Raw genomic sequence first — 21,550 nt, 5'->3', positions numbered from 1 at the left:
AAGTGTTACCTTCGTTTAAAAACAACCCTTAGCAGCTATTTACTCTCAAGCCCGCGCGCGCTCGGGAACCGGCGGGAGCTCGTCCGCGGCCATCTGAGCTTGGCCATTTGAGCTCGGCGGCGCTTCGATACTGGTCGGCGGCTTCTCAACGCTCTTCCGCCCCTTAAAAGAAAAGGAGAACGGCATCCTAAACGACCTCTTGTGCTTTCTCTTCGTGAAGAACAGCCTGCTGGCCAGCGCGAAGCAGATGAGTATGACGTAGATGATGAGCGGTGCAAAAAACGCATCCACCCCCAACGATTTCGCGCTCAGGTCGATAACCTCCGCCATGGGGCACGGCGGCGATGGCATGTACGTGTCCTCGATGAGAGATCCCAGGAAGTAGTCCTTGTCTGCGACTTTCTTAGCCCAGAAGCTAATAGCGGCGGAGTACTCCTGTCGCACGGGCTGCGAGCACCCTATGGGCATGACAGCTTTGCCAATCTCGAAGCCGCACGCGGCGTCCAGTTTATACTCCCCCGAGGACCACATGGTGTTGAACCTGCGTTCGATCATCAGCCCGAGGTCGCACTCGCCCTTCTCCAGATCCCTGAACACGTTGGTCGAGCTCGAGGAGGCGTGGTAGAGGATCCTGTCCTTGTAGAGCCGCTTCATCGTGTTCATCATCACCCCCGGGACGCACACCTTGCATTTGAACTGCTGACACTCGTCGAGTGTCGTGATCCCTACCTTACCCCCGTCGTTCCGCACCAGCCGCGCGGTCAGACTCGCGGTGTAAGTCAGCAGGGTGAACATGCAGAAGAGACTCCACGCCATCTTAACCAAGTTGAGCTCGTACGCCCTGTTCGGAACTGGATTACCCTTTGCGTCGTACCCGGCCTGCACGTCCTGCGACGTAAACTCCAGGAACGCCCCGAACGTGTACGCCGCGGATCCCTTGAGCCACGCTATTGTCTTTTGTCCCGTAGACATCTCCTTGTGAGATATCTTCGGCAGGTACTCCTTGTAACCGACCCTCAGCGTGTTGTAGCAAACGCCGGTGGCGACGCACACCGCGAGGCAGGTCATCCAAAGCTCGATCGAGAACGGCGCCCCGGCCATCGCGAGCTTGCTCGATAACGTCGCCGGGGCGTTCACCTGTTTGCGATGCAGCACCGAGAACGTGTCGGTCAGCGTGCCGGTGGTGAACGTCGTCATCGACAGTCGCTCCTCCGTGGTCCAGTAATCGCCGACGCAGAGGTCCACTATGCCGTCGGCGACGTCTTGCGCGCACGCGGTGAACGACGACGAGTGAGCCCCCTTGCTCCCACCGCTCACCGGGCGCCAATCCAGCGTGAAGTTGGCCTGCTGGGCGATCTTGTTGTAGAAATCGATCCAGATTCCCTTCACCTTGGCGCCAGCCGGGAGATCTGCGGGGGCGTAGCTCGCCGCGGATTTTATCGGCTCGCCCGCCGCGTCCTCGATGTAGTGGTCGGGGTAGTAGTAAGGGATGGCGACCGCCGCCCTGAGGGTCTTGCCGTTGAGGAGACTGTTGACCACCAGGTTGTTCCACTTGCTGACGTCGCCCCCGCACGTGTCGTAGGAATAGTACGCCTTCGACCCGCCGTCGATGAGAATGTCGGATTCCGCGAAACGCTTGGTTGAGCCCCGGCAGGTTACCGGGTCCACGTAGCACCACGGCTCGGCGCAGTAGGAGGCGGGGGAAGACCCGTCGCAGTGTGGCTCGCGATTCTCGTCGTGCTTCGCGCAGCTCCCGAGACCGTACGTGCTGGGATAGCAATGCACCTCGCCCCCGACGAGCACCCGGTTGCAACTGGCGTTTGTAATTCGGTCGGTCCCGAGAATCGGCCACGAGGCGGTCTGCAGGCACGGGCATGACGGAGACTGCGCGGCTACCGGACGACACGCCACCAACACCAGCGTCGTCAAGACGCCGAGGGCGATGGACATGATCGTCTCGTCGTCTGCTGGGGCGCGGTACGTAGTACCATCCACGGTGGCGTGGCTGTGTCGTCTTAGACGACTGCTTTTCGCGTCTCGAATGCCGACGCGCATTTTCGGATCGCCTGTGATTAACTCAAGAACGGGGGTCTGATTACGTCCATATAAATCGCTACTCTGTCAGAGTAGTACTTTCAGGGAGTAGTACTCTGTCAGAGGAGTCTTTTCCCCGGTCTTTCCCCGGTCTTTCCCCGGTTTTTCATTGGATTTACGTGCGGAATTTCCTTGGCCGCCATCTGATTTGTTGAAAAAACGTATGTATTATTTTTAGCACAGATCGTAAAACTGCTTCTCGTATAAATGAATCAAGAAAACTACGGTTTATCGGCCCGCACCAAGTCTCATGTCCGCTTACCGGACGTTTATGTCCGCTTAGCCGGAATGCCGATATGGCCAATGAAAATTTCTGCGTGTTGAGTTAATAGACCAAGGTATCCCACTGAAAATAGATCATGGAAACTTCATGTAAACTTCATGTAATTTTTTTGAAAGTGGAAAATAACCCGTATTGTTTGGGACGTCAAAATTTTGGTTCATGGAGAAAATCGCGACGCGCTAAGAAAGTGTCACCTCGGGAACAGCGCGTCCCGGCTCGGCCACGCCCTCCCGAGCTCCTCCTTCTCGAAGAAATACGCGTACCCCGCGTGATCCCTCGCCACCGAGATCGGGTTCGCCATCCGAGCGTCCGTCCAGAACCCCGCCGGCACTGCCTCCCCACGACCCGCCGAAGCTCGCACCTTCTCGTCCGTTTCGCTCGTCCACACCAGCGCTCCCGCGTGTGCGTACTCCACACGCAACCGTCCGCCGTTACCTCCGGGGAGCCAGAACCCGCTCGTGGGTACCCTGGCGAACAAGTCCCCAGCCTTGACGACGCGAGTGTACGTCAAACGCGGCGTCCGCTCGTCCACGCCGCTCGCCCACTCGCCGTCGCCCACCCTCGGCTGACCAAACGTCACGCACTCCACCTGGGCGCCGAGTCGCGTCACGTCGGGGTCGTGCGCCAACCGAGACGCGCACAGCGCCGCCAGCGCGCCGCCCAGGCTGTGACCCACCACGACCACCTTACACGGGGGCGGCGTGTCCTGCGAGGAGCCGGCGGAGGCTTTGCTTCGAGCTTCGAGCTCCGCTCGCGCGTGCGCGGTCACCGCGCCTTCAACCTCGGCGAGAACCGTCCTGTATGCCGCGGCGTACCCCCTGTGCACCCGTGGACCCTCATCATCGCCGCGTACCCACGCGAGCGGCGTCTCCTCCCACGTCTCCTGTCCCGCCATGGAGTTGACCTGGCCCTCGCGAAGTAACCCCCGCAGCGGCGACGGCGTGGTGCCGCGGAAGATGACCGCTATCCAGTCGGGCTTGGCCAGTCGCACGACGGCGACGCGGCTGACGGGCGGGCTCGGCTTGACCAGACCCAACGCGGCGTCCCTGGCTTCCTCGACGGTGGCGAACGACGGGGTGAGCGGGCCCATCCCGGGGTCCGGGTCGAGCCAGAGCGCCGGTTCGCCAGGGACCAGCGACGACAGCACCTCCCTGCGCAGCGCGGCGGGATCGGACGCGATGAGGGGCTCGAAGCCCAGCGGGGTGGACAGGTCCAGGCCGGTGCCGTCGTACGTCGGGTCCCAGAACCCGTCCTGGCCGGCGTTCCAGTACACCAGCATCGCGAGCTTGGCCAGCGCGCGTGTTCCCTGCGAGCGGGGTGAGCGGGGTGGGTGGCGCGGGGTGAGTCGATCGGGTCACGTGGGACTCTCGGCGGGTGCCCACTGCGACGGGCGGCGGGCGCGCGAGTCAGGGGGCGCGCGCGAACCTCGAAGGAGTGCGGGTCGAGCGCAGACGACGCGACGGTCCCATCGTCGGCGACCGCGCGCGTCGCGAGACCGAGACCGACCGCGCGCGGGCGCGGCCAGCCGCGCGCCTCGGAGCGGACGACACGACGGGGAAGACACGTCGCCGATCGAGGCGCGGCGAGGAGCGGCGAGGGGCAGCGGTGCGAGCGCGAGCCGCGGGGCGCGACGCGAGCGACCGCGGCGGTCCGCGAGAGCGTCGGCATCGTCGCCAGCGCCTTCATCGCCGCGCGGAGCGCCATGTGGCGAGTGCGCGCGGGGTACTCGTGGGTCAACTTTTCACTACGTTAGTTATTAGTCATTGAACTCGGCCGGCGTGGCCTCAGACTTCAACACGCTCTCCTCCCCCTCCACTACCGGCAGCTCCTGCCCGTAACTCTCCGCCATCTCCCACGCCACGTCGCAAGAACCGTTGGGATCCTCCGAGGCATCGCACGGCGACAGGTCCAGCGTGGGACCCGCGATCGCCATCGCCGCGTCCACCGCGAGCGGCGTTAGCGCCATCGAGACGATGACCACCACCACGAGGAGCTCGTCCAGGTTCTGCGGGAAGAGCGCGCCCCCGCTTCCGCTCGTGGCCTGCCCGAAGATGACGAAGGCAAACTCGCCCCCCTGGGACAGGAACGCGCCAGCGACGAGCGCCTCGCGCCACGTCAAGCCCGTCAGCGGCCCGAGTGCTGTGATCGTCGCGAGCTTACCCGCCATGAGCCCGGCGGTCATCAGCGTCACGATGGGGAAGAGGTCCCGGGCGAGCGGCACGTCGATCGTGGTGCCGATGGTGACGAAGAAGAGGCTCAGGAACAGGCCCTTGAACGCGCGGAGCTTCCCGATGATGTCGTGCGCGTACGGCGTGCCCGCGAGCACCAGGCCCGCGATGAAGGCGCCGAGCGAGTCGCTGAAGCCCGCCGCCGCCGACGCGTTGGAAAAGCCGAAGAGCACCAGCAGCGAGAGGGCGACGAAGACGTCGTCGTCGCACTCAAGCTCGGTGATGACCTCGTAGAGCTTCTTGGCGACGAACCAGCCGCCGATGCTCAGCACGCCGAGGTCCAGGAAGCTCGTGGCGGTGTACGCGGCCATGAGCCCCACGTCCAGTCCATCACCCGCCCCCGCCGACTGCATCTTCTGGAGCACGGGGAGCGCGATGATGAACGGCACGACCGCGAGGTCCTGGAAGAGTAAAACGCCGAGGGATGCGGTGCCGAGCCGCGTGGTCATCATCCCGCGGTCCGAGAGCAGCTGCAGCCCCAACGCGCTGGACGAGAGCGTCAGCCCAAAACCCACCACGATCGCCTCCAGCGGCGACCTAATCTGCAGCAGGTCGTCGACGCCGCGCCCGCTCTGCACCATCTCGAGCACCTTGGTCCCGAAGGCCTCGCCCGGCGGGAGGAGCGCCGCCGCGAACAGGAGGTTACCGAACACCACCTGGCACAGACCCAGCCCGAACGCGTACTTGCCCAGCGCCTTGAGCCGCTGCACCGACAGCTCCAGGCCCATCTCGAACAGCAGGAACTGGATGCCGAGCTCGCAAAACTGATCCACCTCGCGGTTCTCGCTGAACACCCCTTCCTGGTTCAGCAGCAGACCCACGCCGAGGAAACCCAGCACGGGCGACACGTTCAGCTTCTTGCACAGCGGCACCACCGCCACGACGGACACCAGGAGAAGCGCCAGGTCCACGTCGACGCTGTCCACGACTTTGGACCACTCGGCGTCGTCAATCGCGGCGCCCTTGGCAACCTCCGTCCGCGTTCGCTCCATCGCGTCCCCGAACACCTTCTTCGGCTCGACGACCGTATCCACGACGCCGCCCAAGGGTAACGCGTTATAGTCCACGCCGTCGGCGGTGAGCCCCATCGCCTGCTGCACGAGCCGAACGATCGACCTCACCGGGGAGGCCGCCTCGGAGGGATCTTTCAGCGCGGGCGAGAACGCGCGGCCGTCGTAGAGCGACGGCCCGCTGCCGGAGCTCGACGCGTCCGAGACGACGTCGACCACATCATCGAGGCCGACGACCGCGAGCGCGGGCGCGCGGAGCGAGTGCGCGAGACCGAACGCGCCGCCCGAGCGCTGACTGGCGGCAGGCGAGAAGACCTCGACGACGGGTTTACCCGACGTGATCGTCGCGAGCGCGTCGGGTGCGGCGACCGGCTGGTCGGCGTTCGAGGCCGCGCGGATCGCGAGCCGAGGACCCGCGCGTCTACTCCGACCGGTGACGCGACTCCGAGGCGTCGCGCCCTGAATCGCAAACCCGCGCCCCGCCAGCGAGAGCGCCATGGTCCCCGTCGTGCTTCCCAGTCACGTGACTGTTGGCCCACTTGAACACGAAAACAGGATGAGCGGACGCGGCGACGCTGGAACAAACCCCCGGTGCCGCGCGACCGGCTGTCGAACCGCCGGGCGCGTCACCCCTGAACCTTCGTATTGAGGTTCACCGAAGCGTAGACACCGCGCGTTTCGCGAACGTCGGTTTCCCACCCGCGGCGCCCGCGGGGTCTGGCGTCGACGTGGGCGAGGGATTGCTGAAAATACAGGTCAGCTTCCACCGGGGGAACGCGCGAAAGATGATCACGCGGCGCACCTGATTGGCTGTCCGGCCGAGGCGATTCGGCAGCTGTCACCATTGAGGTGCCCAGCACAGCCCGGATTGGGGAAAAAGAAGTCGATTTTTCGCAAAGGGTAAACGGTTTGTTTACACTAATTTCGCGATCGTTGTGTAACGACGACCATAGCTAGACTCCGGGAAAAAAAAAGGCAAAAAACTCACAGCTGCTGCACAGGCCGGCAGTCCGGTAGACGGCGAGCGAAAAAGTCCCAAAAAAAGTTGCCGGCGGTTGGCGGAGTTCTCAGGTTTGTTTCCAACCGCTTTTCTCACGTCGTCAAACACCGCCTCACCGACAGAGGATAGACTACTAGCTAAGAGAAGATGGCTTTCTGGGGTCTCAAGGTTGAGCCCGGCAAGTGGACGCCCTTCGTCCCCCCGCCCGACGAGGCGCTCCGCCTGCACATCTCCCAGGTGAGTCCCTTGCAGCGCGCCTCCGATCGACCGCGAAAATCTCGCCGCCGACCGCCGCCGACTTTGTCCCCGGACAGATCCGAACGAACCCGATGCCCGGCGCCGACTGAACCGTCCGCACCCCAACCGATGACAGGCCACCCTCGGCGGCGGTATCCCCGAGGACAAGGAGCGCATCATCGTCAAGTGCCGCGCCGAGGCCGAGGACGAGGAGGGCGCGCAGGAGTTCAACATCTGCACAATCATCGGCGGCGTCGTCGAGTCGTGCCACCTCGACCTCATCTTCGACGGATACGCCGAGTTCTACGTCGAGGGATCCTACCCCGTCCACCTCACGGGCTACTTCATGCCGGACATGGACGACGACGAGATGGACGGGATGTACGACCGCCAGATGGGCGACGACGAGGACGACGACTCCGAAGATGAGGATGAGGAGTACGACTCCGAGGACGACGCCGACGACTTCGGCGTCCTCGAGGACTTCGACGACGAGGAGGACGAAGGTGACTTCGACGACTCCGAGGACGAGGACGACTCCGAGTCCGAGTCCGAACAGGACGACGCCCCGAAGAAGACCAAGAAGGGCGGGGTGACCATCCAGGAGATCGAAGAGGAGGACGCCAAGCCCCCGGCCAAGAAGGAGGAGAAGAAGAAGCGCGCCGCGCCCGAGGAGCCCCCGGCCAAGAAGGAGGAGCCCCCCGCCAAGAAGGAGAAAAAGGAGGAGAAGACCCCGGCTAAAAAGGAGGAAAAGAAGAAGGAGGCTCCCAAGCCCGAGACCCCGGCTTCCGGCGGCAAGCAGCTCAAGCGCGAGTTCAAGAACGGCATGGAGATCCTCAACGTCGCGATGGGCCAGGTTGACGGCAAGAAGGCGGAGCCCGGCAAGAGGGTGACGATGAAGTACGTCGGTAAGCTCCAGAGCGGTAAGATCTTCGACCAGACTAAGGGCAACGCCACGTTCCAGTTCAGACTCGGCATCGGCGAGGTCATCAAGGGCTGGGACGTCGGCGTCGCGGGCATGCGGGTGGGCGATAAGCGCCGGCTCACCATTCCCCCGGCCATGGCGTACGGCAAGAAGGGCGTCAAGGGAGCCATCCCGGGCAACGCGACGCTCATCTTCGACGTCGAGCTCGTAAACGTGCAGTGAGTGAGTGATTCGCGCATTGCCGCGCGTCGCCGGCACGAGAACGGTTTGCTCTCTGATTAAACGCGGCGGTCGCGCGACCGCCTCTCGCCTTGCAACATCTAATATGACCTAAAACCTATCGCTTCGCTTCCTACTCTTCTTCGTCGTCCGGGAGGATGAAGATGTTCCCGCCGCCCTCCACGCTCTTCGTCGTCTTCTTCCATCGTTCGTCCTTATCCCGCTCGAACCCCCGAACCTGAGCGTCCGCGATCACCCCGTCCAGCCTTGACGCCGCGAACACGAGCCCGATGAGGCCCGCGCCGATGACGAAGCCGGCGATCTCGTTCGCCGGGGGAAGCGCTCTGGGCGGAGCGACCGAGGCGCGGGACCGCGCGGGGCGGATGGACACGCGTCCTGTGGGGTGTGCGGCGACGGACGGGACCGTCGGTATCGCGACGACGCCCATCTGCCACGTGCTGGCGCGCCTGAACAGTGGTGGTGCGTGGGACAACTTTTGGCGGTCTTCGCTCGTCGCTGGCCGGTCTACGCAAATCAGACCCCCCCCTTTGCTGTCGTTTCGTAGCTTCGATTTGGGGTGCAGGCTGCACCCCAAACCCGATTTTACTTTCAAAACCACGGTCAACTTTGAAAACAGTCGTGTTATCAACTTGCATTTTGTCTATCAAATCACCTATCAAAGCCAAAACGACAGCTAAGGCGGGGGTCTGATTTGCGTAGGTCGTCCCAGCGTGGTGAATCTCGTCCGCGTTTGCGGCGCTCCCCCTTTTTCCTCCAACCGTCGGCGATCGGGGGCACTCGACGCCACTCTTAGAGGCACCGCTGAGCACGTCTCGGCGCGTATTCAAACAGCAGACATCTGTCCAAGATGGTCGACATGAAAGAGATCAAAGACTCCCTCCCCGACGAGGACGACGCGAACGACCCGGACGTGAGTTTTCAAACACATCATCTTGCCTTTTTTATTGCCGCCATCGGCCGCCGCAAAGTGCCCACCAAGATCCAGCCCCCACGTACATACCCTGACCGTCCCACCGTCCCCCCAAAACACTCGCAGTTCGCCCATGTCGACAAGGCTGAGATGCTCAAGGCCCTCGGCCAGCTTGGCAACAACGCCGGGCTCATCGGCGCGCTCCAGCACAAGCTCGACGATCTCGTCGGGATGAGCAGCGGTTTCGTCGAGTCCCTGCATTGGAAGGTTCGCGCTCGCGTCAACGCGCTGTCCGAGGCGCAGGGCGAACACGACGAGCTCTACGGCAAGTTCCTCGAGGAGAAGCGCGCGCTGGAGGAGAGGTACGCCAAGCTCTACGCGCCCCTCTACGCCAAGCGCGCGGCCATCGTCAAGGGCGAGAAGGACGTCGATGCAAAGCCCGAGGATGGGGACGACGCGGACGAGGAGGCGCCGAAGGGTGTTCCCGACTTCTGGCTCTGCGCCCTCCGGAACCACGAGCTCCTGGGCGAGCAGATCACCGAGAAGGACGAGGGCGCGCTCAAGCACCTTCTCGACATCACCTCCCGATCCCTCACCAAGGAGGACTTCCCCAAGGACGAGGACGACGAGGAGGAGGACGACGAGGAAGAGGAGGAGCCCATCGGCTTCGCGCTCGAGTTCCACTTCGAGCCCAACGATTACTTCGAGGACGCGGTGCTCTCCAAGAAGTACTTCATGGCGGACATGGACGACCCGATCCTCGAGCACTCCGAGGGCACCGATATCGCGTGGAAGCAGGGCAAGAACCTCACCGTCAAGGTGCTCCGCAAGAAGCCGAAGAAGGGCGCGGCTAAGAACGCCAAGCCCATAACCAAGACGGAGAAGACCGAGTCGTTCTTCAACTTCTTCTCCCCGCCGGAGGTGCCCGACGAGGAAGCCGAGCTCGACCCGGAGGAGGTGGAGCAGCTCCAAGAGGCTATGGAGATGGACTACGAGATTGGCGCCATCATCAAGGACAAGATCATCCCCAACGCGGTCGAGTGGTTCACCGGCGAGGCCAACGAGGACGAGGACGACGAGGACTACTCCGACGAGGACGACGAGGACGACGAGGACGACTTCGACGGCGATGACTCCGACGAGGATGACTCCGACGACGAGGACGCCGCCCCCAAGAAGGGCAAGGGAAAGAAGGGCGGCGCCGACGGCGAGGAGAAGCCCCCCGAGTGCAAGCAGCAGTGAGTGACAACCGCGCCCTTCGTCGGCGACCGCGCGTACGTATAAAATTCGATTCGAACAAACCCATGGCAGCCTCGTGATGGTCTAAGTGTTAGTCTACTTGTGAATACTAAGTCACAGCGAACGCTAGCTAGCGGCGGACTCGTCGTCAAAGTCGCGACTCGTCCGTGTCCGTCCTGGAGGAGGTTTCCGACGACGTAGCTCCTCCCGTTTCCCCTCGCGGCGGCGACTGCTCGTACCATCCGTCCCCTTCCCACTCCGCGTCGTACCGCTCGCCCGCCCTGCTCGGCGCCCGGTCCCCGCGTCTCGGGTGCTGAAGCCAGCTGCGTCCCTCCGTGGTGTCCCTCACGACGCCTTGGTCGAGTTCACGCGGGTCGAACCATTCGCCCTCTCCTTCGCGAAGTAAGTGCGGTTTCCAGTCGAGGGTCTTGCCCCGCGGCGACCGAAACGATCCCGTCCCGGGTTCCACCCCGTTCGAACAGCCGTGCGGCGGCGGCTTGCGCGGGGAACCGTCCGCGTACGTCGCCGTCTCCGCGTTCGCGCCCCCGTGCGCTCTGTGCGCATCCGGGTGGATGTCGTCGTGGTCCCACCAATCCTCCTCGCGCTTGGGCGCGCGATCCCTCGGGACGATCCCGAGGCCCTTGTACGGGGGATGAAACGGGGACGGCGGAGGGGGCGCCGCCGCGGCGCGCGCGATCGCCTCGTCCTGCCCGAGCCCCGATACGAGCGCCTCGCGCACCATGACGTCCACCGTGGTCACCCGCGCGGGCCGCATCGCGGGGTCGCGCTTGGCGGACGCCTGCAGCTTGCTCTCCCAGTCGTCGTACTCGTGCTCCTCGCGGAGCTCATCCTCCCACGCCTCCCACGTCGGTCCGGGCTCGTACTGCGTCGTGCCCGGCCGCGAAACCGCGGAGGCATCCAAAGCCTCCTCCCAGTGCGTGGGCGCCATCCCGAGTGGTTAGTGGTCAACGCATTTCATGACGCGAAGGAGCGCTGGCGAAACGCCAAAATAGCAACCGACCGTTTTTTGGGTCCGACCTGGATAACGCCGTGGAGCTCCCCGTGCGCCACTCAGCCGCGGCGCATCCACGGCGGCGGTCCTCGTCGACTCATCCGCGATGATCGGGTTCAAGGAGCACATCCAGGGCGTCCGCGCGGACGTCGCTCGGCGGCGCAACGAGCGCCGCGGGGAGCCCCCCGTCGAGTTCAGGCTCAGGCCGGTACCCACCGCACGGAGGCTGTGGGCGAACGCGATGGGCGGGCGCCTCGGCATCGGCAGCGACGGCAACCGCGTGGCGCTCGTCACCGAGCCCAAGACCGGTCTTAAGCTTCCAGGTGAGTCCCGAGGCGCGTCGAAACCCGCGATCCGCGCCGTTCAACCCCGTGAACTCTCGTCGTTTCCCCCGATCGTGTCCGTCGCCCTTTTCCCTGCCAGCTCAGCGCCCTCGCCCTCCTCGCGCCGACGACAGGCGAGTACTGCGTCAACGGGGGCAAGTGCGCGCCCCTGACCGGGATGGGCGTCAGGATCAAGCGCATCGCGGGCATAGGCGTGAAGGTGTACGCCTGCGGCCTCTACGTGAACCCGGCCTCCGCCAGAGCGGCGGTGGGCGACCGGTACGTCGGCAAGAGCGTCAAGGACGTGGCGAAGGACCAGGCCCTCTTCGACGTCGTCAACGCCGCCGCGGACGTGGAGAAGACCGTGCGCCTGGTGTTCGCCAGGGATATCGACAGCGCCAAGATCAGGGACGCGCTGTCCGAGCGGCTGAGACCGGCGCTGGGCGCGGACTCGCCGTCGCTCAGGCGCTTTGAGGCGTACTTCGACGGCGTCACCTTCAAGAAGGGTCAGTCGCTGACGTTCACCGCGAGCGGCGGCAAGCTCATCACCTCGTTCGGGAGCAAGGAGGCTGGGCAGATCGCCGACGGTAAGCTGTGCACGGCGCTGTTCGACGCGTACCTGGGTAAGAGCCCGGTGGTGCCGAGCGCGAAGGAGAGCCTCGGGGAGCAGCTCGCGGGTCACGTCACCGGTTAGGCAAAGAAAAGGGAGCCGGAACGTCGCGCTCTTTGTTACCCTGGACTCATCATCGTAAACTGCTCGTTCGATCGTCGTGTCATCCGAGAGATCTGGGTTTGAAATCGCCCCCCGAAACCTAGACGAGTCGCACAGTCGGGCCGTCGCGTCGTCCGTCTGGCACGGCGGGGTGGGGCATGGCCACCACCGACACCCGTCGCCCAGGCCTCGACCACCCTCCCGCCGACGACGCCGCGTCGCAGGCGCACCGCGACATGACGCGCCTTCGCATCAAGATCGCCCATCGCATCGCCAGCCTGAGGCTCCTCCAGTCCGAGCCGAAGGTCGCAGCCGCCTCGCCCGCCGAGGCGGAGGACTCGACCGCTCGACTGCCCGGCAACGAGGGGCTCACCAGCGGGATCGGGCTCGAAGACCACCGCCGCCACCTACGCCGCGAGGACGACGACGAGGAGGAGGAGGACGACGACGCCGATTCGCAGGGCGGCGTCCACAAACTCGAACCCCACCTGCGTTCGTGGTGGCGAGACCTCGTGAAGCTCGCTAGGGCCTTCCCCGAGCAGGCGTGTTCCTCCCGACGGGACGCGGTGAGCGTCCTCTATCTCGCGCAGATGGCCGCGGTCGACAAGGTTCGCGCGGCGGAGACGTACACGCGCCGGGTGCGGGCGGAGAGGGACGAGATCCGCGCCCGGCGACGCCCCGGCGCGGGGGCGGACCCACCCGAGGGCGGGGAACGAAGCCTCGAGCTGTTCAAAACCCCCGACTGGAAAAAAGCCAAAACCTCCTCCTCCTCCTCCTCCTCCTCCTCCTCCTCCTCCTCGTCGTCGTCGTCCTCGTCGTCCTCGTCGTCCTCGTCGGGCGAGGACGAGGACGACTTCACCCGGGACGACGATCGTCGGCTCCCCGGTCGGCTCCTGTGGAGGGTTCCCCCGCACGACCACCTCGCGCCCCCGTCTCCAACCGAACCGGACCGAGTCGCCGACAGGATCGTCGAAGCCGCCGTCGTCGCGCTCGATCAGGCAACGAGCGACCTGACGGACGCCACCGCGAGGCTTCAATGCATCGTCGAGGCGGTGAACAACGAAGCCGCCGCGGAGATCCAGCTGTCCGCGGAGGCCAAAGCGGAGGCTGTGGAAGCGAAGAGACGGGCGACGATGAGGGCGCGGGAGACCCGGACGGAGAAGAAACGAAGGAGGGCGAGGGAGCAGTTCGAGTCGCTGAAGCGCCTGGGGGGCGTGCAGGCTCTCAGGGAGAGGCACGCGGCGAAGGTGGAGCGGGAGAGGGCGGAGAAAGAGAGGCTGGAGGAAGCGTCGTATTCGAACAAGGGACCGGAGGATGCGGCGGAGGCGACGGGGGACTCGCTGCTGAACGCGGCGCTGGCGCCGGCTCCGAGCCCCGTCCAGTCCCCGCCCGTGGTCCTCGCCTCGCTCTCCGCCGAGCAGCCACTCGCCAGGAGGAAGTGGAAGAGAGCCGGGTCCAGGAAGAAACCCTTGGGTTCGCTCGAGTCGCCCGAGCTCCAAACTCCGGTGGACGCGCTGGGATTGCGGCTCGCACCCGATAACCAGCTGGACAAAGATTTGAGCGAATGGTGGCGCGAGAATCCCGGGGGCGATGTAAAGGTGGCCGTGACCGTGGACGAAGAAGGTGGACTCTCCGTGGCGATCTGCTCGCCGCATTGAACTAAACCGATCGAGCACAACGAATGACTTGTTTCAATAAAGAATCGTCGGCTGAGCCCAAACTCCCATCTTCACTCTACCGAAAGCGCATGCTTGTACACCTCGTCGTACGTGGACACAAAGTGAACCTCTAGTCCCTCCTTGATGTCGTCGCTGAGCTCGTCCCAATCCTTCTTGTTCCCCTCTGGAAACAGGATGGTCGTCACCCCGCTCCTCCTCGCCGCGATGGTCTTCTCCTTGACGCCGCCGATGGGCATCACGATACCCGTCAGGGTCACCTCGCCGGTCATCGCGAGGTTGGGCTTGACGGGCCTGTCCGTCGCGAGCGAGATCATGCCTGTGATCATCGTGCAACCCGCGCTCGGTCCATCCTTGGGCGTCGCGCCAGCCGGGACGTGAATGTGAAGGGCGTTGTCGTCGAAGAAGGTATTTCCCGGGAACCTCCTCGCGAGGAAGGACCTCGCGAAGGTGTGCGCGATGGAGCTGCTCTCCTTCATGACGTCCCCGAGCTGACCGGTGGTGGTGAGCGTACCCCCTTTCTTGTCCGTGCCGTTCTGGTGGATCGCCGTGCACTCGATGTACAGCGTGCTCCCGCCCATGGATGTCCACGCGAGTCCGGTGACGACTCCGGGCGGGGTCTGGTCGTAGATGCGATCCGTCTGGAACGGGGGCTGGCCCACGTACTCGATCAGGTCCTTGCCCGCGTCCACGACGATCGGATCGGACACCGCGGTGGACTCGATCACCTCGATCACCGCAGCCTCCGCGGCGGCCAAGGCCTCCTTCGCGTCCTCCACCTCCTTCTCCGCCGCCTCCACCGTCTTCTTGCTCTTGGCGCTGGCATTTGCCTTCTTGAGTTCGTCCTCCTTCGCCTCGAGTGCCTTCTTCGCGGCAGCCACCTTGTTCCTCGCCTGGCCCATTTTCTTGGACGCCTCCGGGCCCTTCGCCTTGGCCAGCTTGAGCGCCACCTTGCGGTAGATCTTCTCGAGGTGCTTCTGGAGGTTCCGGACCCCAGCCTCCCTGCAGTAGTCCTCGATGAGCGAGTTCATCGCCGCGTCGGAGATGCTAGCCTCCTTTTCTCCGACGCCGCTTCGCTCCTTCGCCGTCTTCTCGAGGTAGGTCCTGGCGATGGCGCGCTTCTCGTCGGCGATGTACCCGCTCAGTCGCACCACCTCCATGCGATCGAGGAGGGGACCCGGGATGGTGTCCAAGACGTTGGCGGTGCACACGAAGAGAACCTTGCTAAGGTCCACGGGCACGTCCAGGTAGTGGTCGAGGAACGATCCGTTCTGCTCCGGATCGAGGAGCTCGAGCAGCGCGGACGCCGGATCACCCTGGAACCCGCGCCCGAGCTTGTCGACTTCGTCGATCAGAACCACCGGGTTGGAAACGCCCGTGCTCTTGAGGCACTGCACCAGCTTACCGGGCATGGCGCCCACGTACGTGCGCCTGTGCCCTTTGATCTCCGCGACGTCGCTCAAACCTCCGACGGAGAAGCGGAAGAATTTTCGATCCAGCGCGCGCGCGATGCTCTGCCCGATGGACGTCTTACCGACGCCCGGGGGTCCCACCATGGTGATGATCTTGCCCTGCGTCGTTCCGCGCAGCTGGCCCACCGCGATAAACTCCAGGATTCGCTCCTTGACATCCTCCAAGCCGTAGTGGTCGGCATCGAGGACATCCGCCGCCTGCGAGATATCCAGCCGTTCCTCGGACGAGTGGCCCCACGGGATGGACGTGAGCCACTCGAGGTAGTTCCTGGTGACGTTAAACTCCGACGACGACGGCTCCAATCCGGCGAGTTTGTTCAACTCCTCGTCGATTGTCTTCACGGCGTGCGCGGGCGCTCCGTCCTTGAACGGCGCGAACTTCTCCCGGAACTTCTCCTGCAGCGCCGTCTTATCGTCCCTCTCCATGCCGAGCTCCTTCTTGATGGACTTGAGCTGTTCCATGAGGAAGTATCGGCGCTGGTCGCCGGAGATCTTCTCCTCGACACGCCGGCCAATGTCCGCCTGCAGCTTACCCAGCTCAACCTCCTTTTTCAGGAGCACGAGCGCGGCCTGGAGGCGCTCGCGGACGTCGAGAGTGTCCAGAATCTCCTGAAGCGCGCCGTCGTCCGCGCTGCACATCGACGCGGCGAGGTCGGCGAGCTTGGCGGGGTCCTGGAAATCCTGGAACCTCTGCGCAAAGTACTGAAGCGTCTCTTTCGCGAGCGGGTTCACCTTGAGAAGGTCTTTGATCGTGGCGATGACCTCGTTCGCCGTGGCCTTGAGGACGTCGTCGTCGTCCCTGTCCGCCACCTTCGGATCCTTGATGTGGTCCACCTGCACCACCATGGGCTGGTGTCGCACCGTCGCCGTCTTGCGAAGCCGGCGGTGCCCGAGCAGCAGCAGCGTCGCGCCGCCGCCGCCATCCTCGCCCTTTGCCGCCCTGACCCGAGCCTCTGCCTTGGCCTTGATGTCCACCTTGTCGTCCCCAACCGACGATCCCTTCTCGTCCTCGTCCTTGAGCGTGTCCGCGGAGATGTCGGGGATTCGAATCACGGATTGAACCTGCGCGAACGTGCCTATGTCGTGCATGTCGTCGCTCGGGTCGCTCACGTTTTCGCTCTCGCCCTCGGTTCGCTTGAGGAAGGTGCCCACGTACGCCTGCCCGCGCGCCTTCATCTCCTCGATCTCCTGGATGAGCCGCTCGTCCATCACACGCACGGGCATGATCACCCCGGGCATCAGCGGGCGTCGGTTCAAAGGGACGACGAGCACCTGAGGGTGGCTCGAAGGGTGCCCGCTCGCGACCATGATCCCACCGCCGCTCGTCGGCGTCGCGGATCCGCCCTCGCTCGCGGCGTTGGAGCTGCTGTGGAAGGCACGCGCACTGCGCTGCCTGGATCTTGCGCGCATGGTATTCCACATTCGGGTCGCCCACGCGTCGTCGCCGTTTGACCCTCCTGTGCACGAGTATGCGGGTTGCGGGTGGGAGCGGTTAGGGCAACGAATTCTTCGAGTCGACACTGTCGGAAGGCCAGCGTCGACGGGAAATTGGGTTCGGCTGCGCACCTGGAAAATCGCTTATCTGCCTTCGACCGGATGCGCGAAGCGGTGCGACTGCGGTGTCGGCATTGCTAGGGACCGCCGCTCGCCCCCACGGCCTGGCGGTGGCCCTCGCCACCGCCCTCGCAGCGTTCCTCAACGACATCCAAAATTAATCCAATCCGCAACAAGGCCACGTGTCTGTATTCTCGGACGGGGAGATCCGGCGCGCTCCGGGATCGAGGCGTTGCTCGAACCTTCTCCTTTTATCCACCGCGACCTTCGCGTGCGATCGGTGACTGCCGCCCGCGCCGCCGGTGGTTGCGGATCGGAACCTCTCAGTTGTGGCCCGAGGGGCAGCACGGCACCTGCGGAAGATCATGGAAGCCGGAGGGTGCCTTGATACTTGATCGAGATCGGACAGTCGGAGCAGGTTCCGAGGTGGCTTGGAAGAGCCGATTTTTCACTCGCGGGGGCGCACCGCCGACGAAAGCGCCACCATGGTGGATGGGGGCAGGAGGCCGAAGGTTTCGGTGGATGTGCTCCGCGCGGACTTGGCCGAAGCGCGGCTAGAAGCTCGAGAGCTCGGGGAGGAGAACGTGCAGCTCAGGGACGAGCTCGCAGAGGCGCTCGCGAAGGTGCACGATTTGGGCGCAAAATACGGGAGCGACATGAGCGATTCGGTGGTGCGAAAGGCGAAAGCGCACGCCGCTGATCAGAGGGAGCACATCAAGCGGCTGGAGAAGGAGGTTCACATGCTCAACTCGAAGGGGAGGATGCTGGAGGTGCAGTGCGACATGCTGCAGCAGCAGGAGGAGCAGCTGAGGAACTCCTTCGACAGGATCCTGAGCTGGCTGGGGCTCCTCGGCGCGGCGGTGGTGATTGTCTTCGCCGTCGGCGCGGTCTGGCCCGCTTCGTGGGCGCCCTTCGTGGGCGCGCTCGGGTGGAAGTGCGACGCGTCGTGCGAGCCCAAGATAGAGATCATAAAGTCGTGTCCCGCGTAGCACACGAGCTCTCGAGTTGACGATGAGACGCTCCAAGAACGATCGATTGTTTAGGCGCTAGCGACGGCGGGCGTCACGTCGACCACCTCGGCGAAGAACGTCGCGAGCTTCTCCGCCAACGAGGACCCCTCGGTCTTCACCGCCGCGTCCGCGCACCTCCCGAGGGCTTCGAAGAACTCCGGGAACATCGCCTCGCAGTCGACAGCCCTGGCGAGCCGCGTCGCCTCCGCGGCGATCCTCGCGCTCTCCAGGGCGGCGTCCCCGTCGGGCTCCCCATTCTCCGTCCCCGTCGCGGCGGCGGCTTCCTCCGCTTCGTACCTCGCCCGGTCAGCCTCCTCCCGCGCGGCTTCCTCCTCGGCGGCCGCCGCGACGGGACCGATGGCGTGGTAGAACGCGGCGAGCGCCTGAAGGGTCGTGAGCGACGGCGCCGGCGGGGCTTTCTCCTTCGCCCCCTCCTCGGTTTTTTCGCCCTCCTCAGCTTCCTCAGCGTCTCCAGCGCCGTCCCCGTCAGCCGCCTTCTCCTCCTCGCCCTCCCCGTCGTCGTTCCCGGGATCCGCGTCGGGATCCGGCTCGGGCGGCGGCCACGTCACCGGCTCGCCCCCCTCGTCGCCGTCCGCGAGCGCACCCTTAGATTTGAGCCAACGCAGAAAAGCGCGACCCGTCACCGTGGGCGTCGCACAGCTGTGCGACTCCTCGTCCGCGCCGTCACTTTCGGCTGTGCCGCGAACCTCGCGGAAATACGTCTCAGCCTTGGCCTCCGCGCTCTCTCTCACCTCCACCGCCTCCATCTTCGCGTCCCACGGCAGCGTCCGAGACTCGTCCAGCGCCTCGTCCAGCTCGGACGGGAGCAGGTGCTCCACGATGAGGTGCTCGGCTCTCCGGTCCAAACCGAAGGCTTCGTTGAACTTGACGTGCGCTACCCGCACGCACGCCTCGGCGAACTGCCTGTACACCATGACGCCGTTCGGGTCCATCACGTTCCCGCGCCTTAACTCGCGCTCGTGTCGCAAACGCCTCTCCTCCCTCGAGCTCTCGTCCTCGTCCGCGTCGCCAACCGGTTCCATCACGGGGGGCGAGTCCCTCCAAGCCGCGTGCGCGGCTCGAGCCAGCTGAACGCACGTGACGTCGGCTCCCGCGACGCCCGCGCGGCGCATTAAACGGACGAAACCGGGCACGGAGAGGGGCGTCGGGTTACGGTCGGGTTGTTCGTCGGTTGGGTCGATCGCAGTGCCCGCGATCGCCGCGCGTCGGTAGATGGCTCGGAGCTCGGAGGAGTATCGCTTCAGCGTAAAGTCCAGCGAAGTCGCGGGCTCGTCATCCCTCGCCTGCTCCTCCTCGCTCATGAGGTCCGCGACGTCCAAGCGCAGGTGGTCGGTGGGTTCGAACCGTGCACTGCCGCCGGGGTTGTCGCCGTCACCGGGATGCGTGCCGAGCACCGGTCGGTCGCGTTCGAATCGACCGACAAACACGCTGCCGTCTTCAAACGTGTACGCGCCGTCGCCGTGCTTTTGATCCGCGTACCAGTTGCCGTCGTAGGACGAACCGTTGGCGTAGGCGAACCGGCCGTAGCCCTGTCGCATCCCCGCCGCGAACGTGCCGCGGTAGGAGTTGTGCGTGTTGAACCAGGAGTTGAACGAGGAGTTGAACGCGTCCGTCTCCGTCTTGTCCGACAAAACGCGGTCCCACGCGTGCGTCCCGACGCCGTGGGGTTTGCCGTCGACCCATTCGCCGCGGTACGTCTCACCCGACGCGGGCCAACACATGACGCCTCGGCCGTTCTTCTGGTCGCACGCCCACCCGCCCTCGTACCAGTTACCCGAGGCGTACTGCATCCTACCCTTACCGTGCTTGCGGTCGTGACGCCACTCGCCTTCGTACCGCGCGTAGCCGTCGGCGTCGAAGGTGAGCGTGCCGATCCCGTGCCTCATCCCGTCCTTCCACTCGCCGTCGTACGTGACGCGCCCGTCGGCGAACGCCTGGACGCCGCGGCCGTGCCTCAGGCCTCGGCGTACCTCGCCCGTGTACGTCGCGCCGTCTGGCCACGTGTATTTACCGACCCCCGTCGCCACGTTGTCCACGAAGTCCCCTTCGTACACGATGCCGTCGACCCACTCGTACCTTCCCGAGCCGGACATCTTTCCCTTGGAGAAGCCGCCCTCGTACCGATGCCCCGCGCGGAAGTGCGCCACGCCGTGACCCTCGTAGTATCCCGCCCGCGATACGTCGCCGACGTACTCGTTGACGCTGACCGCCACCATGGACGGCTCCACGACGCCGCGAGGCTTCGACATGGTGCCCTCGTTCGTCGACCTCGCGCCTTCCTTATTTGGACCGGGTTTGACCAACGTCTCGCGCAAAACAGCGGACGAGGGAAATTTCAGAGCGCACCCTCGGGACTCGCTCGCGGCAGAACGAGCCGCGCGGAGTCGGGTTCACGACCCGTCGCACGATGGATTTCAGGGGGCAAAAATTGGCGGAGAGGATGTATCAGGTCATCCTGGTCATCGCGGGCATCATCGCGTTCCTCGCGGGCTACCTGAGCGGATCCTTCGACACGATGTCGTACATCTTCACCTGCGGCGTGATCGTGGCGGTCATCCTGTGCGTCCCGGACTGGAACTACTTCAACCAGCACCCGATCAAGTGGCTGCCCATCGACGAGGACCACCCGGACTGGGAGACGAAGTACAAACCCCAGATGGAGGCGAAGGGCGGGGCGAAGGGGGGGAAGCAGGAGAGCAAGAAGAAGAGGTGACGCGACCCCTCCAACTCGGGTGGCGTTCGTCGGCTCCGAACACATAGGCGACACTAGACTTTGCGATACTTAGTTACAACGAACGTAGACCATCACGACTCACTCGCGCCCCACGCCTGAGGGCATCTAGCTAGAGGCCGAGCTTCTTCTTCTCGTTCGCCAGCACCTTCTGCACCCTCTCGACTGCGCGCGGGTCGCCCCCCGCGACACCCGCGCACGCGGCGTACGGCGGCCGGATGATCACCTCGTCCATGACCACGATGTCGCGATCCGCCCACCGGCACGGGAGGGTCCTCGCGAGGGCGTCGAAGATGTCCTGCGCCTCCTGCGTGACGCCCACGCCGACGTTGGCTGCGATTGGATCGGAAAAGGGAGCGACTTCCGTGAGGGAGGGAACGACGCGCGGATGCGTCGAGAGTGGAGAATGTAGGGTTTGTTTTCGGGCTCGCGCGGGACGACGGGACGGGTCGGGTGACTCACCGGCGCGCGCCTGCGCAGCCTTGATGTTTTCCTCCTCGCGCTTTTTGCTCCTCGTGTCGTCGACCGCGGGCATCGCTCCGTCGGTCTTGGCCGGTGTCTTGGGTGGGATGGACTTGACGTCCGTGCACGCCTCCGCCTTGATGATCCTCACGTCGTGGGTGCCGCCGATGTTGCCGGGGGCGCGGACGGTGACGAGGCCCGTGGCCTCGTCGTAGCCGAAAACCTCGCCGGAGAACTTCTCGCCGTTCGGCATCACGCCGGACACCGAGTGCCCGATACCCCACTTGTCGCTGACCATCGGTCTCTGATCCGGAGCTGGCGTCGACCCGGTGTCCGGGGAGGCAGTGCTCGCGGGAGGAGTCGGGGCTTTCTTTTTCATGACGAGGCGCGATTTTTTTCAGTGTCAGCAGG

At 64.7% G+C, this 21,550-nt stretch overlaps 14 protein-coding genes across 14 annotated transcripts; 6 read left to right on the top strand and 8 right to left on the bottom strand.

Moving 5' to 3' along the window:
• Positions 1–45: 45 nt before the first annotated feature.
• On the bottom strand, positions 46–4,063 carry MICPUN_59457 (predicted protein; the record flags this gene model as incomplete). Its single annotated transcript, XM_002502890.1, has 4 exons — positions 46–2,005; positions 2,429–2,440; positions 2,572–3,683; positions 3,803–4,063. 4 exons carry the CDS (start codon positions 4,061–4,063, stop codon positions 46–48), a joined length of 3,345 nt encoding a protein of 1,114 aa, XP_002502936.1.
• Positions 4,064–4,108: 45 nt separating this feature from the next.
• MICPUN_108478 (monovalent Cation:Proton antiporter-2 family) lies at positions 4,109–5,652 on the bottom strand. The gene has a single exon (XM_002502889.1). It carries the CDS (start codon positions 5,595–5,597, stop codon positions 4,134–4,136), a length of 1,464 nt encoding a protein of 487 aa, XP_002502935.1. The 5' UTR covers positions 5,598–5,652; the 3' UTR covers positions 4,109–4,133.
• Positions 5,653–6,762: 1,110 nt separating this feature from the next.
• MICPUN_59455 (predicted protein) lies at positions 6,763–8,694 on the top strand (the record flags this gene model as incomplete). The annotated part of the gene is made up of 3 exons (XM_002503248.1): positions 6,763–6,852; positions 6,989–7,995; positions 8,262–8,694. The coding sequence occupies 3 exons, from the start codon at positions 6,763–6,765 to the stop codon at positions 8,692–8,694; spliced, it is 1,530 nt and encodes a 509-aa protein (XP_002503294.1).
• MICPUN_108477 (predicted protein) lies at positions 8,054–8,463 on the bottom strand. Its single transcript, XM_002502888.1, has one exon. The coding sequence runs from the start codon at positions 8,442–8,444 to the stop codon at positions 8,130–8,132; it is 315 nt and encodes a 104-aa protein (XP_002502934.1). The 5' UTR covers positions 8,445–8,463; the 3' UTR covers positions 8,054–8,129.
• Positions 8,695–8,833: 139 nt separating the features above from the next.
• On the top strand, positions 8,834–10,298 carry MICPUN_108476 (Nucleosome/chromatin assembly complex protein). Its single transcript, XM_002503247.1, has 2 exons — positions 8,834–8,927; positions 9,054–10,298. The coding sequence occupies exons 1-2, from the start codon at positions 8,865–8,867 to the stop codon at positions 10,167–10,169; spliced, it is 1,179 nt and encodes a 392-aa protein (XP_002503293.1). The 5' UTR covers positions 8,834–8,864; the 3' UTR covers positions 10,170–10,298.
• Positions 10,299–10,314: 16 nt separating this feature from the next.
• Positions 10,315–11,115, bottom strand: MICPUN_59453 (predicted protein; the record flags this gene model as incomplete). The annotated part of the gene is made up of 1 exon (XM_002502887.1): positions 10,315–11,115. The coding sequence occupies one exon, from the start codon at positions 11,113–11,115 to the stop codon at positions 10,315–10,317; it is 801 nt and encodes a 266-aa protein (XP_002502933.1).
• Positions 11,116–11,270: 155 nt separating this feature from the next.
• Positions 11,271–12,251, top strand: MICPUN_105742 (predicted protein). The gene is made up of 2 exons (XM_002503246.1): positions 11,271–11,501; positions 11,636–12,251. The coding sequence occupies exons 1-2, from the start codon at positions 11,285–11,287 to the stop codon at positions 12,193–12,195; spliced, it is 777 nt and encodes a 258-aa protein (XP_002503292.1). The 5' UTR covers positions 11,271–11,284; the 3' UTR covers positions 12,196–12,251.
• Positions 12,252–12,371: 120 nt separating this feature from the next.
• On the top strand, positions 12,372–13,227 carry MICPUN_101085 (predicted protein; the record flags this gene model as incomplete). Its single annotated transcript, XM_002503245.1, has 2 exons — positions 12,372–13,098; positions 13,178–13,227. The coding sequence occupies 2 exons, from the start codon at positions 12,372–12,374 to the stop codon at positions 13,225–13,227; spliced, it is 777 nt and encodes a 258-aa protein (XP_002503291.1).
• A 19-nt stretch (positions 13,228–13,246) lies between these two features.
• On the bottom strand, positions 13,247–13,868 carry MICPUN_59451 (predicted protein; the record flags this gene model as incomplete). The annotated part of the gene is made up of 2 exons (XM_002502886.1): positions 13,247–13,757; positions 13,843–13,868. 2 exons carry the CDS (start codon positions 13,866–13,868, stop codon positions 13,247–13,249), a joined length of 537 nt encoding a protein of 178 aa, XP_002502932.1.
• Positions 13,869–13,878: 10 nt separating this feature from the next.
• Positions 13,879–17,066, bottom strand: MICPUN_59450 (lon protease; the record flags this gene model as incomplete). The annotated part of the gene is made up of 2 exons (XM_002502885.1): positions 13,879–16,818; positions 16,928–17,066. 2 exons carry the CDS (start codon positions 17,064–17,066, stop codon positions 13,943–13,945), a joined length of 3,015 nt encoding a protein of 1,004 aa, XP_002502931.1. The 3' UTR covers positions 13,879–13,942.
• A 334-nt stretch (positions 17,067–17,400) lies between these two features.
• On the top strand, positions 17,401–17,887 carry MICPUN_59449 (predicted protein; the record flags this gene model as incomplete). The annotated part of the gene is made up of 2 exons (XM_002503244.1): positions 17,401–17,778; positions 17,879–17,887. The coding sequence occupies 2 exons, from the start codon at positions 17,401–17,403 to the stop codon at positions 17,885–17,887; spliced, it is 387 nt and encodes a 128-aa protein (XP_002503290.1).
• A 67-nt stretch (positions 17,888–17,954) lies between these two features.
• MICPUN_59448 (predicted protein) lies at positions 17,955–20,195 on the bottom strand (the record flags this gene model as incomplete). Its single annotated transcript, XM_002502884.1, has 1 exon — positions 17,955–20,195. One exon carries the CDS (start codon positions 20,193–20,195, stop codon positions 17,955–17,957), a length of 2,241 nt encoding a protein of 746 aa, XP_002502930.1.
• A 158-nt stretch (positions 20,196–20,353) lies between these two features.
• On the top strand, positions 20,354–20,659 carry MICPUN_59447 (predicted protein; the record flags this gene model as incomplete). Its single annotated transcript, XM_002503243.1, has 1 exon — positions 20,354–20,659. One exon carries the CDS (start codon positions 20,354–20,356, stop codon positions 20,657–20,659), a length of 306 nt encoding a protein of 101 aa, XP_002503289.1.
• Positions 20,660–20,709: 50 nt separating this feature from the next.
• Positions 20,710–21,477, bottom strand: MICPUN_108472 (predicted protein). Its single transcript, XM_002502883.1, has 2 exons — positions 21,140–21,477; positions 20,710–21,010 (listed from the first exon to the last, which is right to left on the bottom strand). The coding sequence occupies exons 1-2, from the start codon at positions 21,435–21,437 to the stop codon at positions 20,790–20,792; spliced, it is 519 nt and encodes a 172-aa protein (XP_002502929.1). The 5' UTR covers positions 21,438–21,477; the 3' UTR covers positions 20,710–20,789.
• Between the last annotated feature and the right edge of the window lie 73 nt (positions 21,478–21,550).

Source organism: Micromonas commoda, chromosome 6 (genome assembly GCF_000090985.2).
Source record: "Micromonas commoda chromosome 6, complete sequence".
Lineage (NCBI taxonomy): Eukaryota > Viridiplantae > Chlorophyta > Mamiellophyceae > Mamiellales > Mamiellaceae > Micromonas > Micromonas commoda.
This window is presented reverse-complemented; position numbering and strand designations above follow the sequence as displayed.

Coding starts and splice junctions, on each gene's coding strand:
- MICPUN_108478 (XM_002502889.1), bottom strand. CDS start 5,597: ATGGAGCGAACGCGGACGGAGGTTGCCAAGGGCGCCGCGATTGACGAC.
- MICPUN_108477 (XM_002502888.1), bottom strand. CDS start 8,444: ATGGGCGTCGTCGCGATACCGACGGTCCCGTCCGTCGCCGCACACCCC.
- MICPUN_108476 (XM_002503247.1), top strand. CDS start 8,865: ATGGTCGACATGAAAGAGATCAAAGACTCCCTCCCCGACGAGGACGAC. Junction 8,928..9,053: donor ACGACGCGAACGACCCGGAC/GTGAGTTTTCAA, acceptor AAACACTCGCAG/TTCGCCCATGTCGACAAGGC.
- MICPUN_105742 (XM_002503246.1), top strand. CDS start 11,285: ATGATCGGGTTCAAGGAGCACATCCAGGGCGTCCGCGCGGACGTCGCT. Junction 11,502..11,635: donor GACCGGTCTTAAGCTTCCAG/GTGAGTCCCGAG, acceptor CGCCGACGACAG/GCGAGTACTGCGTCAACGGG.
- MICPUN_108472 (XM_002502883.1), bottom strand. CDS start 21,437: ATGGTCAGCGACAAGTGGGGTATCGGGCACTCGGTGTCCGGCGTGATG. Junction 21,011..21,139: donor GGCTGCGCAGGCGCGCGCCG/GTGAGTCACCCG, acceptor ATCCAATCGCAG/CCAACGTCGGCGTGGGCGTC.